Source organism: Rosa rugosa, chromosome 6 (genome assembly GCF_958449725.1).
Source record: "Rosa rugosa chromosome 6, drRosRugo1.1, whole genome shotgun sequence".
Taxonomy (NCBI): Eukaryota; Viridiplantae; Streptophyta; class Magnoliopsida; order Rosales; family Rosaceae; genus Rosa; species Rosa rugosa.
Window position 1 is genome coordinate 42,050,762 of NC_084825.1, and position 18,508 is coordinate 42,069,269.

At 36.7% G+C, this 18,508-nt stretch overlaps 1 protein-coding gene and 1 long non-coding RNA gene across 2 annotated transcripts in view; both read left to right on the plus strand.

Annotated features, from left to right (window-relative positions):
* The first annotated feature begins 1,240 nt into the window (after nt 1–1,240).
* Nucleotides 1,241–3,689, plus strand: LOC133717260 (uncharacterized). The gene is made up of 3 exons (XR_009849491.1): nt 1,241–1,495; nt 2,402–3,180; nt 3,267–3,689. It is a non-coding gene; the product is annotated as an uncharacterized LOC133717260 (long non-coding RNA).
* A 13,119-nt stretch (nt 3,690–16,808) lies between these two features.
* Nucleotides 16,809–18,508, plus strand: part of LOC133716803 (stemmadenine O-acetyltransferase-like) — a 2,195-nt gene continuing 495 nt past the window's right edge. The window contains exons 1-2 of the mRNA XM_062143458.1: nt 16,809–17,613; nt 18,251–18,472. Of these exons, the coding sequence (XP_061999442.1) occupies nt 16,809–17,613; nt 18,251–18,472 (1,027 nt within the window). The remainder of the gene's footprint in view (nt 17,614–18,250; nt 18,473–18,508) is intronic.

Genomic DNA, 18,508 nt, shown 5'->3' on the forward strand with positions numbered 1-18,508 from the left:
CAATTAATGTTTCTACACTTATAATCTTCTCTAGTTTACATAGTAATTGATGTAACCTAGCCCTACATGCTATGACAATTAGTGTATCTACATTTATAATCTTTTCTAGTCTACATAGTAATTGACGTAATCTAGTTAACTGTGTTAACAGTTAGCTTCAGTTCTTTATAAACAGTGCATGTGTAACGAATTTTAAGTCGTATACGCAAACAATTTATATTGGGTGACTTGGATTATGATCTACATGTGGCTGGAATATCACTTTAAGTTCTAAACACATTTGAGGTCTCAAACCATGCACGTGAGGTTAAATTTTTTCAATGTGAGAATTATGTTTTGTTTTCACATTCCTGCTCTAATAGCATGCATGATAAATAATTTGAGCTTCACAACTAAAATCAGTTGATGATGAATGAAGTTGACTTAAATCATTGTAAACTCATATACAAAGTTATATTTTTCAAATGTAAAATTTACGTTATCTTTTAAAAAAAAAATTTCTATGCATCTGAGGTGTAAGTGAATAAGCAAATCTCAGTTGTTAATATGCAATGTTTTTTTTTTTTGGAATTTAAAAAAAAATATGCTTGATGTTATCTAATCGTCTATTTCTGTTGGTGCAAGTGCACGTCAGTGCACTGAATACTCTATTTTTATTTTCACATTCTCAATAAATGTCATTTGATATTTTAAAATTATTGAATAATTATGCACCTGTGACCGATCAATGTATGTATACTATTAAGTTTAAGAATAGATTAAAGAAACCGAGTTGGTGAACCGTTTAATGATTATTTGATCAATAATACATATGTGAGTTTCACTTTTATGACCCTGTAGTCTTGAATCATTCATTTTATGTCATTCTTTATATGTCATATCGTAATATATACAAATAACAAACCAAAACATTAATAGCATAATATATACAAATAACAAACCAAAACATTAATAGTTAATTATCCAATTATATCGAACAAATGATTACTTGTAACAACGATCAAAATAATCATAAAGAATCGTCTACCAAATTGAAATTATATGAATGACATAAACAGAATACAAATAGCAGAACCCTTTCTTTTCTTTTTCTTTTTTTAATAAAAAATAACAGAATAGTTAAACAACCACTAACACGTGTTGATCGACCTAACACGTGTTGATCGAATTTCTTACAAAGAAATGTCATATTTTCTCTTTTGTGGAAAGGGAAAGAAAAAGAATTGTAGGCTAAGGGTGGAGGACATTGTCATAATTTCACTTTGTAGGTTAGCCAAATCCGACTCACACCCACGTCGGCAACAGAGAGTGACTGAAAAAGAACTACACACTTCAAAAAGCCAACCAGAAAAACTTGAATAAGGAAAAATAAAAATTATGGCATTCCATTTCTTATTGCGTTTTTGCTCGGCCAAATCCAAATTTCATGACCCAATTTACACTCTCTCTCAATCTCTGCAAAACTGAGTGCTTCCCGTGAAACGTGCGCAATAAGGTACCTCTCTGCCCTTTTCTTTGTAATGCATTCAAGTCCTCTCCTTTTCATTTTTCCTGTAAATTTGTGGCTTTTGGGTATGACTTATGCTTGTGGATCTCAAACGGGTTTGTTTTGTTTTTGGATTTTTATGGAAGAATGCATTGAAAATGTTGAAATCTTATGCCTTTTTCCATGATTCAGTGTTCTGCAATTTTTCCCTTTTCCTCCGGATCTAATTTGCCGAATATATGTCATATTCTAGCTAGTTCTCTTTTGGATTAAAAGATTTTATCTTTTGATTATTTTCATTGAACATCAACATCAATGAGATAAATTTGAAGTAGGTGATTAGTTTGGAAATGTGTTAATGGTTAATAAATCAAGCTGAAGCTGTTTTGGTTCTTGGAGCAATAGGTTCTATATTGAATCATCTAATTTTGAATTTGCAAAGAGTTGTTGACAGTTTATGCTGGGGATTGGTGGGCAACATTGAAAAAGTCCCAGTTTCTGTATGAGAGTTGAAATGTGATATCTTTACTGTTACCATGATGTGGATTCTGTTGAAAGACTTATTCTTGAATCTGGGTTTATGTCCAATGATGATCCAGTTCTTGCAATACACAATTGAGCTGTGTCAAAATGGGTTTTGCAGCCTCTTTATACTTTTATTGAAGTATCATGAGTTTAGGTACTCATGAGGGTGCTGGATAGAATTGAGTTTGGAGGTTCGATGCTTCAAAAACAAGGAAGCTAGAGGAAAGTAATTCTTGATGATTTAACGGGTCTATACTACCATCTTATTAAGTTAGTTATGTGCAATTGTGGAGCTTATGGTGTTACCAATTTGCATATGGGTTGCTATATATGTTAAGTTTAAGTTAAATGTGTTGCATGGCCCTAAATTGTCATTGCTAACTCGTGCAGGAAGAAGCTATAGCAGAAGGTTCAGATGACGAGGAAGAATTGTAAGCATTGAGAGCGCGGCTTGCTCAAGTCAGATCATAATTGCTCATGAAATTGTTTCCTTTGCTTCATTGTCATTAGGAAGAAGTGTGGTTGTGCTTATTCTGTAAAGCCTATTAGCAGTACATGTAATGATGCTTGGATACAACTTAACAATAGCATTAACTCGAATATTATTTTATGAACAACAGAAATTAGTTCTTCTGTAATAAATGTTATATTACAAGGTTCTGTTTATTATAGTGAATCTAGATCAGATGCTTTCCAGGGTAAAGTAATTATCATTTTATGCATATGCTCATGTAAGAAGCTAGGCTATGGTCATCAACTACTTCTGTACTTCTACCACATTCTGTACTACTGCATGTCATATTTTAACTTTTAAATGGCCTTAAAGAAAATAAGGCCCAACTGAATTCGATATCGATGCACTTGGGAGAAATTGTTGGTATTGCTTTGTACTCTTAAACAATATTCTAGTTCCTGCATGACTATGTAACATATGTAAATGTTTACAATATGCTGACTTTTAACTTTTAAGCTAATTGGCATGAACTGTCTGAATAATTTGGTACATGATATAAGTACTTTATACGCTCAGTCGCCTTTTTATCTTCTATGTACGTAACTCCACAATCCACCCCCAGCCCCTTTTCCTTGGCTGAAATCAGCTTTATGATATGTTTTATGTGCTTGCAGCCCTTGCTCATACTGTGAATCATCCATCGAAGAGTACAGAGGTCATGAAATTTTTTTATATTTATTATTATTATTATTATTTTATTTTTTTTATGATAAAGGTACTGAAATTTGTTAATGACCTCAGAAAGCTCCAGAAATGGCTGTCATAACGCAAGAATTTACCAAAGAAATCACCAAGGTAATATCCATTTCAGTGCTTTTTGGTTGCCCGTGGGAGCTTTTCCCATGTTAGACCGCGTCTACTTTCTTAAGTTTTAGCAGAGGTTACTTGGTGCTCTCTGCTCTTGTTCAAGTGGGAATTTCATCTTGTTTTATTGTCCATTTTTTTGGGGTCTGTTTAGTTGGCTTAAGATGCGTAATGGTAGCTCATGTTGTAGAACCCTGGGTTTTATTTGTTCATTGTTTAACCTTTTAGAAACTATCTTTATCCTTTATTTATTAATTTTTGAGACATACATGTCTGGAAATTTCAGGAAATACACTGTGTGACACTTGTTAGGTGCTCGTGTATTATGTATTTATGTGTATAAGCTTACAATAGTATAATAGTATTAACAAGAAAGATATTTTCCATGGAAGAAAAAAAAATAATGGTAATTAATTAGTTTTGCAATATATGCCACATCTTAAAAAGTTTTGTATGTCTTAAGAGCTAAGCTGCTAACCCCTTGATAACTCTAAGTGTGAAACTCTCAAACTCGGTTTGAATCTCGCCGACGCTGATTGATGTTTAAATCACAATCCATTCTTGATGACCAGGAGAGGGAAGTATTTTGACATGACCCCTGACTTAGCTGTGTATAGGAGAGGATATGATTTCTCTCACTTATTGGGTATCGTAAAACTCGTTTGTCCGCAAGGTATGCACACATGAGATACCATAATCTAAGCTTCATAACCAAAATTAATCAACAATAAATGAAATTGATCTAAATTTTTATAAACTCATAAACAATATCTTTATTTTTTTTATGTGGAATTCATACTCTCAACAACATATATGTTATGCATACATATATCTGACAGTTATTGATGAGATAGGAAGGTTACTTATAACTCATATATTATCAATTGGGCAATTACAAGGGGCCTCAAGTGAGGCCTAAGATTTGTAGCTTCAATCCTACGTGTCATATCATGTATATATGTAAATCTAACTATACACATTCCTATGCGCTTAATTGCATCCTAAACACTAAATATATGCTAATCTCCAAATCAATTATTAAGTAATTAATCTATATTATATTTATTTCGTAGGAAATAAGCGGAGTTGCGGAAACAACATAAAATGAGAAGAAATTAGAAGAAAAAAAATAGAGTTTTCAAGGAAAACACTCAAACGAAATTATCAACACTATCAACGACCATCTCTTCCTTCACGCGCGGCCAGATTTTTTTTTTTCCTCTGTTCCTCTTTATTTCTTGCCACAGGGCCCTTATCTCTGTTCACCCCGTGTGCAACAAGCCAACAACACAACGACCACCCCATTAATTATCTAAAGGAAGCCGAGAGGACGGAGCCGAACCACACCACCATAATTCCCAACTTTTCTCTTCCTGGCAACTACCACCACCACTCTTCCATTAATGTCACTCTCTTTTTCCTCATTTTCTCTCGGGCCCCCTAATTTCTTTTCACTCCATCCACAACCAGACAGCGACCACCCCATTAATTATCCATATCCATCTTTTCCCTTTAGGGGAGCCAAGAGGACAGACCTGTACGTACCACACCACATTAATTTCCAATTTTCTCTCTTCTTCGCAACTACAACCACCGCCCTTCCGTTAATGTCATTCTCTCCTTTTCCTCATTTCCACACCACCAAATCACATCAATTCCACAAAATTCAAAGAAAAAGTCAAAGCATCAAGAGCTTCATTACCATCAAATTTGGATAAAAGTGGAGAACCATAAATCAAGACTTGTCATAATTGCTTCATAACAAATTGTGACTTGTTCTTGTTACTGCTCTTCACTTTTTTCTCTTTTTAGTTTTGATGATGGGTAGTGAGTAGTTTTATTGTTGGAGGCTAGGATTGTGTGCCCTAACCCAAACTTTATGTAAAAGATCGATGTTTATTTTAATGTAATGATGCAATTCAATATGACAGATGCTCATATCAATGATTGTTGGGTTAAAATGCATGCCTAGGAGTCTAGTCAACTCTTGGGTGTGTAGTTTGAGCATGTCTAAAACGAAGTTAGAGGCTTGACCCTCTATAATTCCTAAGCTAGAAACTCTCAATTTTGTATTCGAGTGATTATAAGCATGGTGATTTACACCCGCTGCATGATTGCATGGGCGGATTGCTTAGTAGTCTATTTCCTGAGCTTTACTACAATTAAAGTGAGTTAGTGACCCTTAAATTGGCTCTACCTCTCTCTAATTGAGTTAGTGTGACCCTTAAAATGACACATTAATACCAAAATATATATGGTTCTTGAGCCTTGAATTGCCTTGGATATAACTACCGCCAAAGTATGAAATTTGCATCTACATTAGACTATCTTCCGATACATAAAATTTAGGTGGAGTCTCCCTAGCACTCGACATTCTCATATATATTGTTTACACTTTTATTAGTTTCTTTGCATTTTTATTAGTTGCGTTACATTTCATTACTTTTTTATTAATCAAAAATCAACTCCTAAAATATTGAACTCTTCGTCTCATTGTAAATAACCACAACTAGGCTCTTAGTTTTGATTAGGCTTTGGTGAAAACCAACCAAAGTCGAGCATTGCGAATGCTTGTTGCCTTAGATTAGCATTTTTATTTGTTTTGTTTTTCTTTATTTGCTTAGTGACTTTAATTCTGACTACCCAAGGATGAGTAAGCCACTAATCTCCATGGTACGGTAATTGTGGACATAATATTTCACTATTTGACAATTTTTCCCCGTGGGTATCAAGTCAATAATGCAATTTTTATTTTCAATTTCATATAATATGTCTTGCTACATCATAATTTGGAACACCAACTTTACCCTTCTTTTTTTTTTTTTTTAAGATTTCAGGGGATGGATCAATGACATTAATGAATGAGTGCTTCTACTCAAACCTCCACAATTATTATTTGGACCTTCTCTCAAAAATTTTGTTAGTAAAAGTTCTATTTACCCTTATGTATTTTCAATTTCATATAATATGCATGTCTTGCTAGATCATAATCTTGGAACACCAACTTTATCCTTTTTTTTTTTTTTTTAGGATTTCAGGGGTTGGATCAATGACATTAATGAATGAGTGCTTCTATTCAAACCTCCACAATTGTTATTTGGACCTCCTCTCAAAATTTTTGTTAGTAAAAGTTATAATTTATCCTTATGTATTTTCAATTTCATATAATATGTCTTGCTACATCATAATCTTGGAACACCAATTTTAAGATTTCAGGGGATGGATCAATGACATTAATGAATGAGTGCTTCTATTCAAACCTCCACAATTGTTATGATGGGGACTAAATCTACATGTGGCCGCGATGTCAGTTGAGTTCTCAACACACTTGAGTACTGAAACCGTACTCAACTAGGGTTTAGAACGCGCCTCACGCGCCAAAGAAAAAGAGAAACCCAGCCTTCGTGCTCTCCTGGCCGGACGTAGCCGGCGTTTCTGCCGCTGCGTCTCGGTCCGGGAAGGGAGCTTTGTTTTGTTTTCCTCAGCTTTTCTTAGTTTCTCTAGTTTTTTGCTTTCTTAGTAGGTACTGGTGTTTGAAGGAGGATAAAGACTGATGCGGCATGGAGGGAGGAGGGCGAGATCGGGATCTTTCCGCCTTAGATCTGATAGTGGACGACGAGTGGCATGGTCGTTGATGGTAAGGAACCCACAATTGGTATTGCGCTCCAGGCTGGGATCCCGAGGCTCTTGGTGGTGGTGGGAGGTATGGTTTACTGCCGCTTTGCTGGCAGCGTCTGGGCTATGGCAGGCGTAATCCAAAGGCGACAGCGGCGAGAAAATCTGGAAGTGCGGCAGCGATAACGGGGATGCCTAGGTTCAAGGTGGCGGAGACTAGATGTGTAGCAGGGATTCGCTTTTGTTCGGCGCAAATTTCTGCAGCAAGGCGATCCCTTGATGATGGGTTGGAGGAGGGTGACGGTGGGTGCCCCGCATCTGGGTTTGCTCTTCAGAGAATTAGGGGCTCTTGTGTGTTGGAGAGGGATTTAATGGTGTTGGGTCCCTGCCGGATCATAGTGTTGTCTTACGGTGGTCGAAGGAGGGTGGATGGCAATAGGTTGTTGAGCGGTGGGTGTGGCGGCCCGCAGCATGGATGTCCCTTGCTGGGACGAAAGGGGGTTGGGCCGGGTTTAATGTTTGTTGGGCCCTTGGTGGTGGGCAGTTATTACTAGTTTTTAGGGTTTGGTTTCTTTTGTTTTGTTTTTCAGCAATAAGTCACTATCAAGGTTTTGTTTTAAGTATTAGCTGTTGGGTCGGGTGCACTACAATTTTTGGCATAGACAATCTTCTATTTGGCGGTCTAGAGGTCGTTCTTGTTTTGGAGTTAGGTCAGCAGCGGTGGCGAAAATGTCTGGCGGTGGCATACTGGCATAGACAATCATCCTTGGCCTTCTAGTGGATTGTTCCTGTCTGATCTCGGGTCGGAGGTGATGGCGATTTGGAGCATTTATGGATTGACGGTGTTGACATTAAGGTGGCAATGGTCTTGGGTTTAATTTAGTCTTAGGTCTGACGGTCCAGCATTTCATTTTGGTCGGGTTCGAAGTCACAACAAGTGTAGACTTGGTCGATCAAAGGCAGGTCAGGAGGACTCTGGGTGGCGAGTTAGTGTTGACAAAGTTGTGTGTCAAGGATTCACTGCTCCTGCACATATTGTCTTTGCCTTTTAATTGTAGTGCAAGTTAAGTCTGTAGTTGAGTCGGGGCCTTTTTGGCTCCGTCAGTCAGTCATTTTGGAGTTCCAGTGTGAAGTCCAGTGGCCATTTATGTGTATGAGATGATGCCAAAACTCATTGTATCCAGTTCATTATTAATGAAGTTTCTTCTTGATAAAAAAAAGGTTATATCTTTTTAATATGGGATTTATGTTTTGTTTTCACATCCCTCCTACTATAGCATGATAAATATTATGATCTTCACACAAAATTCAATCGATGGTGGATGAAGTTGACCTAAATCACTATAAATTCATAGACAAAATTATATTTTTTGAATGTAAAATTTATGTTCTCTTTTTGAAAAAAAATTATATACACCGATGGTGCAAGTGAACTAGCAAATCCAACAGCTCTCAGTTGTTGATCACACACACACACACACACACATATCACCTAATTCACTATATATGAGGGAGGATCAAGAGAGGACATCCTTACTTTAAGTATTTGAGGATTTTCACTATTTTACACTAGTATATGACCTAATTAAATGATCCTTTATATTCCTATGCAAGAATTGTGTATACAAAAAATCAACCAAATCCATGGTCATTTGGTCACTAAAAAGTTTGTAACAAATGTCATCCGTTAGATAAAATTATAACGAACATTGTGCTAATCAAATGGTTAAATGTTTTTCGATTTGGCTAATTTTTTGTAAGACTCGTATGTGTGTAGGTAGCTACATAATGAATGGTCTGATTATTAAAATACATGCTAAAAATAAAAATATCCTCACTTTAAGAGCTTAAGGACGTTCTCTCATAATCCTCCCTAGTGAGGGATCCTTTTTTTGATCTTTTCTAGGGATAGGGCATTAGACCAACTTTTCGATCATATTTTGGAATCTTAATCGTTCAGTTTTTAGGTCATAATGTGTAGATCACTTCTGCAAATTTTCAGCCAAATCGTTGATCGTTAAGGCATCAAATTAGATTACATCAATGGACGAATCAAATCTGATATCCGCACCTAAGCAAAAAGGTACGGATTTCCATATTTGACCCACTTTTCGATCATATCTTAACCGTTCAGTTTTTATGTCCTAATGTATAGATCATCTCTATAAATTTTCAGCCAAATTGATGATCGTTAAGGCATTCAAAACTGCAATTTACGCAAACGAACCGAATCTGTCAAACCTGAACTTTTCATACTTATAATTTTAAATTATCGTTTTGAATGCCTTGATGATATTCAATTTGGCTGAAAGTTTTCAAAAGTGATCTACACATTAGGACATAAAAATTGAACGGTTGAGATGCCAAAATATGATTGAAAAGTTGGTCTAATGTCCTATCTCTAGAAAAGACAAAAAAAATGGATCCCTCACTAGAATGACTCTTCTAGTGAGGGATTCCCTTTTTTTGGCCATTTTAAGATCGCTTATTGGACCCACTTTTCGATCACATGTTCACATTTTAACCGCTCAGTTTGTAATTATATATGAGTAGATCATCTCTGCAAATTTTCAGCCAAATTGATAATCATTAAGGCATTCATAACTGCGATTTACAATTATAAACATGAACGGTTCAGGTTGGACAGATTTTGTACGTATATTGATTTAATATAGTTCTATACCTTAACGATTATCAGTTTGGCTGAAAATTTGCGAAAGTGGTCTATACATTAGGACCTAAAAACTGAACGGTCGAGATGCCGAAATACGATCGAAGAGTGAGTTCCACAAGGTATCTCTTAAAATAGCCAAAAAAAGGAATCCCTTAGTGGAAATGCCCTGTGTGTGTGTCTCATATATATATTACACACACATTTTTTTTAAAACAATAGAAAACATATACATAATGCACTACAATAGGAAACATCAATTTTGATGGCTAAATTCGACCGGAAAAGGCATTTTTCGGTCAGGAATATGTATTTCCAACTAAAAATCTTCGTAAGTGGTGGTCAGGAATATTCTTGTTATAAATGCTCTATTACCAACTAGTCGTCGGAATAACAAGCATTTTCGACCACATATTACTGTCAATTTATGTTGGTGCAAGTACACATCAGTGCCATATGATATTTAAAATTATTGAATAATTATGCATATGTGAGTAATGTGACCAATCAATGTGCATGTACATTCTATTCCCTAAGCCGGCTAAGCGCTTTCTGCTGCACAGGGGCGCATCTAGGTAGGGGTTGGGGAGGACTCAAGCCCTCCCCAAACTTTTGGATTGAAAAAAAAATCTATATATATGATGTATATTTTTTGTTTATATGTATATTTGTTTAACGAACCCCACCCGAACTCCCGAATTATCGAAGTCAAACTCCTTTCTAGCTCTCCCATTCTCTCCGTCCATCACAAATTCTCATTCTTTGTCTTCTTTTTCTTCCCAAAAAGGCCTAAATTCAATCTTTGAACACTTGAACTCTCAGGTTCTCATCTCCCCACTCTTGCATTCCCACACCTATGCATAATTGTACTAAAAAAAAATTTTGGGCTTTACACTTTACCCAAAGCGACACATGAATACGTAGCCCTCCCCATTTTCGAATCCTAGATCTGCCACTGCTGCTGCACTAAACCTTAGCAAACACTAGATCTAACTCCGGCCTACTAAATCGGTCCCTGCTCCCAGTTTCTGCTCCGCCAACAATTCTTGTCAACCACCTCGATGTTCATCATGTCCCGCATAGACTCAATGACCAAAAGTTTTGCCGCCTCGCTGGCCATTACTATGAGGCCTGGAAATTTCAAGTGTCTCTTTTGAGTTGTACATACATGTACATTTACAAGCATAATTAGCTATAATGGGCTACGCTCATGGTACCGCCAGAGGTACTGATTCCCGCCAAAGGAGTAGCCTGCGGATACACAGCCAGGCGAGCTACCGCCTGAGCCTCGGATCGCCCCCAGATCACCGCCGACGCGCCGTGCCAAGATAGCATCAGAAGCTCCTGACGCTGGGAACTGAAGCACATCAGTCTCACATCGAAAACAAGGAGAAGATCAGTCTTCTCCTCACCTATAAAAAGGTCCTCTCATCTCTCCTCATTAATTACGCATTTACTACTCATTTGTTGTTATGCTGTCTATATGCATCGACTGACTTAGGCATCGGAGAAGTGAAGACCGCCCAACGCGGTCTCCCTCTGACGCCCTGTCTTTCATTTGACAGCTAGCGAAGGTCACCAAGTCTACAAAGTAGCGGTCCGCCCACCGGACCCGCGTTAAACGAAGGTTCGGCTACCGCCGGACTTTGAGCATTAACATGAGTTTTGACAAATAAGTTTTTAGTTATTTCCTAATCTTCAACATATCTCTTATGAAAATCCTTGCAAAATTATTATTTGCAAAATTTGTTCAACTTCTATATCACTTTTTATATAATTATCTCTTTTCTACAATTTATTTTCTTAACACATTATTTTCTTAAGTTATCAATATTATCCAATATCATTAACCTCTCTCTAGAGAAATCCATCGATATCATTAAGTCCAATTCTCAAAAGTAGTTCTTTAACAAACAACCACTACTAGAATTTACCCTTTTAGTCACAAAATTATAGGTGACAAACCTTAAAATTGTGACCTATTGTTAGAATAGGTCACAAAATTTCTAATTTCGTCACCCATACTTTTGTCCTTGAAACCAACAATCTTCCCCATTTATTGTGACGGAGGGGTTGTAGTTAGTGTCGAAATTTTTTGACACTAATCAGGTTTTTTTTTTTTAATTTTTTATTTAAGGACCTATCGTCAGTCTACTAAAAGCCTCAACAAAATGCGGGAAAGCTAAAAAGATCCAAAAGCTTTTTGGCATAAAATTTTAGGGTCTGGCTGTCTGGGAGGGAAATTTACCGCCATTCGGACCAGCCAAAACACTGGGCTTGAATAAAAAAAGAGTAAATTGCATTTTCCATCTCTACCCGCACATAAAAAGAAAAGAAAAGAAAAAGTTAATTAGAACACTGAGACCCAGAGATCAAAATCCCCTTCTCTCTCGCGTGAGAGAAGTTACGGTTTCGAAAGTGCAAAAGTTTATGGAACTCAGTTGTGTAACTTGGAGAATATGGCTGGCCGGGCCATGCCACGAGTCCTGTCTGGGCGGCAGAAATAGTGTTCGACACTTTCTGGTAGGGAAGGTCCTCACAACGAAATCGCTTAATAAGGAGGCTTTTTTCAGGAAGATGAAAGATCTTTGGCGCAGGAGAGAGAAGTTTTCAATCTATGATATGAATGGATCTGACCAATTCTTGGTCGGGTTTAGTAGTTCCGAACTAGATTGACGGAAAGTGTTGCAGGGGTGGATCTGACCGATTTCAGGTTAGTAACTTCACAATCAAAACCCATAAGCTCTAAATCTCAATTTCAATTTCTCTCTTGCACTGCTTGTATTATCCCTTTCTTTTAATTTCCAGATTTTCCTTGAGCTATATTTGAAATTTTCTTTAAATGTGTTAATGGGTATTCAATTTTCCTTAATTTCAAGGGTACTATTGTCCGCAAAAGCTAGCATTGGTATTGAGAAATCAATCTTGTTCTCTCTTGCTTGCTAATGCTACCTTCTTCAGTTCTTCTCATGGATAAGGTAAGCTAGCCTTCATAAAGTTATTTCAGTTTTGTTCTTTTGTTTCTGAAATTGATCTAGTCACAGATTTTTGTTGTTGTTTTTGTGAGGTAACTACTGGTAGTTTATAAGGTTGTTGCTGTATATATGCTTGCTAATCTATGTTTTCCTTTTGGAGATTTTGGTAATGGGGTTGATTTGGGTGTGTGGAAACAGCCTCATTTCCAAGTTGGGTTTTTCTGGGTTCTTTCAGTAAAAGAGATCTAGGGGTTTGATTTTGGTTCTTACCTGCAGAGGAGGCTGAAGAGGGCTTTCAATCTCAATTTAAGGAAAGGTATTAATTCAAAAAGTTTTCATTATCTGGAGCTCTTTGTATATGGTTAATTCTTATTACTGTTGGATACTTTTTTCTTCTCTATTAGGGAGATAAAAGGAAGTGAAAATCTGGAGCTTTTTACTGTTGTTGTTTCTAGCATAGATACTAAAAATCTAATCACATTTAGACTTTTTTATGGTAATGTAGAACTTGACTGAACTAAGCCAATGGGCGTTGTTAAGGGTAGTAATGTTCTGCAATTGTTGGTTTAGTTCGGAAGAAATTGATCATAGTTTTCATCTTTAATGGTTGTTTGTATATTGGCTAATGTGAAATAATTAATTATAAAGATTGTAGTATGTTTCATAGTCTGAAAGCGGGCTGAAAGGAGAAAACTTTAAGCATTTTTTCTTCATCCTGTTCCTTTGCTTTGTGCTTTACTGTGTGCCAATTTTCATCTAGGTTGCCTTTGGGAGACTTCATATGTGGTTTAGTATGTTTCTGCTCTCTCTGAGGTATGGCTTTGGTTCTCTCCCGCTCTTCAATTTGTTTGATGGTTTCAGTACCTCACTATTTTCTTTTACAGGTTGATTAAGCTTCTTCTTGTTATTTTCTCCATCAATTGGAAATGTTGGGTTATTCTTCATTGATTGGTTATGATTGATAATTGCTCTTTCGTTAGGGGAATGAGGTCAATTATGATGAGAAAGGTAAAATGTTAGTTGTCAGGAGGGGACCATAAGAGAATAGCCAGAGTTAAGAGTCAACTTTGATTACCATGGCCAAGTTGCAAATGACCTTGCTGTTATAGAGGTTCAAGGAGAACCCCCACTTCAAAAAGATAAAGTGTCAAACTGAGTGTTCAGCTCTATCTATTTGTTTTTCCAAATCCACCAAGTTTCATTACTTAAAGTGTCAATTGCGTCTCGTCTTTGCTATTTCTACTGTTAATAACATGTTTCTTTTGTTTTTCTTTTTTAGTCTGTTACCTTTTTGAGCTTAACTATATATGCATAGCTTTGCTAACACACCTGTTTGTCTTGTAGGGGTAAATATGATATCTGGGCTGCTCTTTTAGCTCTTCTTCCTTATCGGGTAGGACCTCGATCTTTTGATTCATTCCCTTGAGTGTATGCTTCGGTTGGAGTGTTAGAATTGAGTTAGACATTAGCTTTGAACATATAGTTATATGGCACTTTATAGTACTGAGTTGATTTTTCTTGTGAAGTTCTAGGTACATAATATATGCAGCTTGCATTATGCATGTCTGTAGTTGCATTTAGTTTTTATTGAATGCATTGTCCATCAACAATGTGTAGTAAATCTATTTTCCCCCCATTTCATTACAGTTCTTGAATCACTCGATTTGGCTTTCCATTAGCTAGAAGGGGAAGTTACCAATTGTCAAATCTGGAAGAACTTAGTCACAATTCCAAGGTATGTTACATGTTTGTTATATGTTCGTGTTTTTAACATTTTATTTTTGTTTCAGATTGAATTCTTAAGTTACATTCGAGATTGTTCTGCCATCCCTACTCGTTGTATTGTGAAATAGGGTCTTAAAAAGGACACAATTTGTTCTTCAATTTCTGCATCCACGTCTAACCCAACAAATGCTCAACTTATGAGGTACATTGTTCTATTGGAAGAGCGACTTGCTTCTCTTGAGGGTGAGAAACAATCTCCTACGCCTAATGTGGAAGAAGAGGGTGGTGAGGAGGGTGATGAGGATTTGGATGTGCTTTAGTTGTTGATATTCTTATTAGTTTTTTGCAAGTTATATTTTGGATGTACAAATGAAGCCATGACACAATTTGAATGTAAAAATGATGCCTTGAAATTTCAAATGCATCCAACACCTAATATGTAACTTTTCAAGTTACTTTGTACAGTATTGGCTGATAAGCATGTTAACATATATTTATGCTACTTAATTATTTACCTATTACTTGTTGTGGTGAAGACGTGAAGTGTTGATAATTATACTTATTAATTTAAAATTAATTTTCATATATGCTATATATTGGAGAAAAAAGTCTGCATGTCACCCATTCTCAAAATTAAAAATTAATATTTTATAATTAGACACAAAATTAATTTTCACCAATATGATTGCACTCTTTGGCACCAAAATTTAAAAATGATTCAAAAATGGTGACAAACTATTTTCGTCACCAATAAAATCAAATTTGGGGCAAAAAAAAAAATGGGAGCAAAATAAAAAAAGGATAAGATTTGAAAAAGAATGGGTCACGAAATATCAGAGATTGAGTGACAAAATTATTTCGTCACCCACACTCATTTTAGTGACGAACTTAACATTTCGTCACCTAATGGAATCAGTCACGCACTATAGGTGACGAAATTGGTGACGAACTTTTTTTGTCACGGACCTTTGGGTGACGAAATTTTCAAAATAGGTGACAAAAGTGGTTTGTCACTCATTGGGTAAATTCTAGTAGTGAACCTTAACCTTTTTCTGCCAGAAAACAAAATCTCTCCTTTCTTCTCCTCCTAAAGCTTCTCTTAGCCCTATTTACGTCAGCCAATTTGCATGCCTTAATGCACCTAAAATCAAAGCCTCTGATCGAAAAATCTTCTTCATCAAAGTTGGTCATTATTGTCTCTTCTATAACATATCCAAAAATGAGCGCGATCAGATATGTAATGAAGTCTGTACATCGATCTGAGTAGAGGTTGCTCAGAAATCAGCAGATTTCGAGTTTCAGCTTTTCTTTATCCGCTTACCCTATCAGGATTCCTCAAATTTCTTTGGCATTAATTCTATTAAGAGGTAACATCATTGTTCAGCTTATATTTCTTTCTCTCACTACCAATTTTAGAACTCAATATACTTTATTGAGTATCCTTCTCAATGAGGTCCTTTTGTTTTACCTTGCATGTTTTAAATTGGAAGTGGCATTCCTTGATATTTGACTGGGCTTGGCCAATTTCCGAGGAAATTATGACCCTCGAAGCTTATTCATTTTCGATGCCAAATAGTCGTCGGAATTAAATATTCTTATCGGAAATAGTTTTTTCCGACCACTACTATTCGTCGGAAATAAGTCCTTGGAAAAAAATGGATTGGCTAGCAACCAATTTTTTCCTACAAGCAACAAATTATTTCTAACAAACATCTTTTGTCGGAAATACTATTTGTCGTCGTTGAGGAGTAAGAATTTCCGACCACCGAAAAATTATTTACGACCATATCTGGCTGTCGGAAATATATCTTTTTCCGAGGGTTGGTCAGAAAAAGACTATTTCCGAGGACCACTGACGGCACCTAGCTGTCGGAAATAGTTTTTTCCGACCGGGAAAGTGGCTTTTCCGACCAAATCGCACCCTTGAAAATGACTACCGTTGTTGTAGTGAAACTCCGCCAAGCATGTTGGTGCCTTAAGAAGTTATGATGCTAAAAGAACTGCCAAGTGCAAAGAAGAAGTGAGGGAGGCCTTTGGGTTCCAAAATCAAAAACTCTAACTCAAAGAAAGTATCTGCTGATGTGGTCTTGTCTGTTTTGTACTCAGGTAAACCCCCTAACCCTAGCTTTAAGGGCAAGGAAGAAATATAGGTAGGTGTGGTAGGGGCAGATGTCTTGCATTTTTCCATAGTTTATGGCTCACTTTAAATAAGTGAGCGATTAGTTCGAATATAGATGGTCTGTTTCTATGCATCAGAGTAGTCCTCTTAATTACTACAATTTCTTGATCTGTCTAGTCGAAGGCAGCAAAAAAATATGTAATGGTCATCTTGACATGTGATTAATGAAATCCACATTTCTTTCAAAAATAAAAAAATAAGTCTGTACTATTGACCTGGAGACATGACCAATCTACTCCTCGCTGATTGATCTGGTCTATATATGTAACACAGAAGAGCCACACACTAGCTACTGGTTCATCAGAGTGGTGAACATGGAGATCACTATTATCTCCAGATATACTGCGAAACCATCTTCTTCTTCACTTCAGCATCTAAAACCTCACAAACTTTCCCTCTTCGACCAGCTCACTCCCGCGACTTACGTCCCATTTATCTTGTTCTACCCCAACTCATCATTAACTACCAATCTTTCCCAGACCTTAGTCCACTTGAAGACCTCTCTATGCGAGACCCTCACTCTCTACTACCCAATTTCCGGCCGCATCAAGAACAACCTCTACATTTATGATTTCGACGCGGGTGTCCCATACCTCGAAGCCCGAGTCAATTGTCGCCTGCCTGAGTTTCTTAAGCTTCAAGAAACCCAGCTGCTAAACGACCTCCTTCCAGTTCTTCCATTCCGGAAGGAAACGGATCACTCAGATCTGCTTCCCTTGCTTGCTTGTCAAATCAATGTTTTCGCTTGCGGTGGATTGGCAATCTCTGCCTCCGTGTCTCACAAGATTTTCGATGGGGATACGGGATACGCTGTTCTCAAAACTTGGGCTTCTATTTTTCGCGGAGCTCGCGACGACATCGTACACCCTAATCTCTCCCAAGCCTCCCTGTTCTTCCCACCAAGAGATCCATTGCCTCAGAACTATCTGGATTTAATGGATAGCTTGTGGTTTAAGCGAAGCAATTATGTTTCAAAGAGATTTGTGTTTGATGCCAAATCCATAGCCACACTGCGAGCAAGATCGACGAGCGAAAACGTTCCCAAGCCCACACGTGTGGAGATACTAACTAGTTTTATCTGGAAACATGCAATGGCTGCTTCTAGGGCACTGTCATCCGGTATATATATAGAAATATATATATATATATATATATAGAAATATATATATAGATATAGATATATAGGATTTCTATATATATATATAGATATATAGGATCTATATATATATAGAAATATATATATATATATATATATATATATATATATATATATATATATATATATATATAGAAATATATATATATATATATATATAGAAATATATAGGATTTTTCTTAGGTAAGCTTATGGAACGGATTTTCAGTTTTTGGCCACTTTTCGATCACATATTTACATCTTAACCATTCAGTTTTTAAGTCCTAATGTATAGATCATCTCTGCAAAATTTCAGCCAAAACTGCAATTTACACGAACGAACCGAATCTGTCAAACAGGAACCGTTCGTGTATATTGTTGTAAATTGCAGTTTTGAATGCCTTAACGATCATCAATTTGGCTGAAAATTTGCAGAGATGATCTATACATTAGAATCTAAAAACTGAACGGTTCAGATATGAATATGTGATAAAAAAGTGGCCAAAAACTGGAAATCCGTACCTAAGGATGTCCTTAGCCAAGAAGGATGTGTGTGTGTGTGGTAAAGGAAGTGTATATATATAATTGCACTCAAAATTTTCTCCCACTTTTTGGTAATAGGTACTTCACCAAAGACATCCATAGTCGTTCATGCAGTGAACATGAGACCGCGAATGAATTCACAAATGCGATTGGATACTGTCATGATCGGAAATCTTTTTTGGTGGGCCGTAGCTGCCGCCGACGCTTCTGAGGCAGACGCTCATGACTTGCGTGACTTAGTGAACATAATTACGGAATCAATCAAGGGATTCGATAGTGAGCATTTGGAGAGTTTGCAAGGTGAAGATGGTGGATTCGGAACCATTTCTGAGTTTT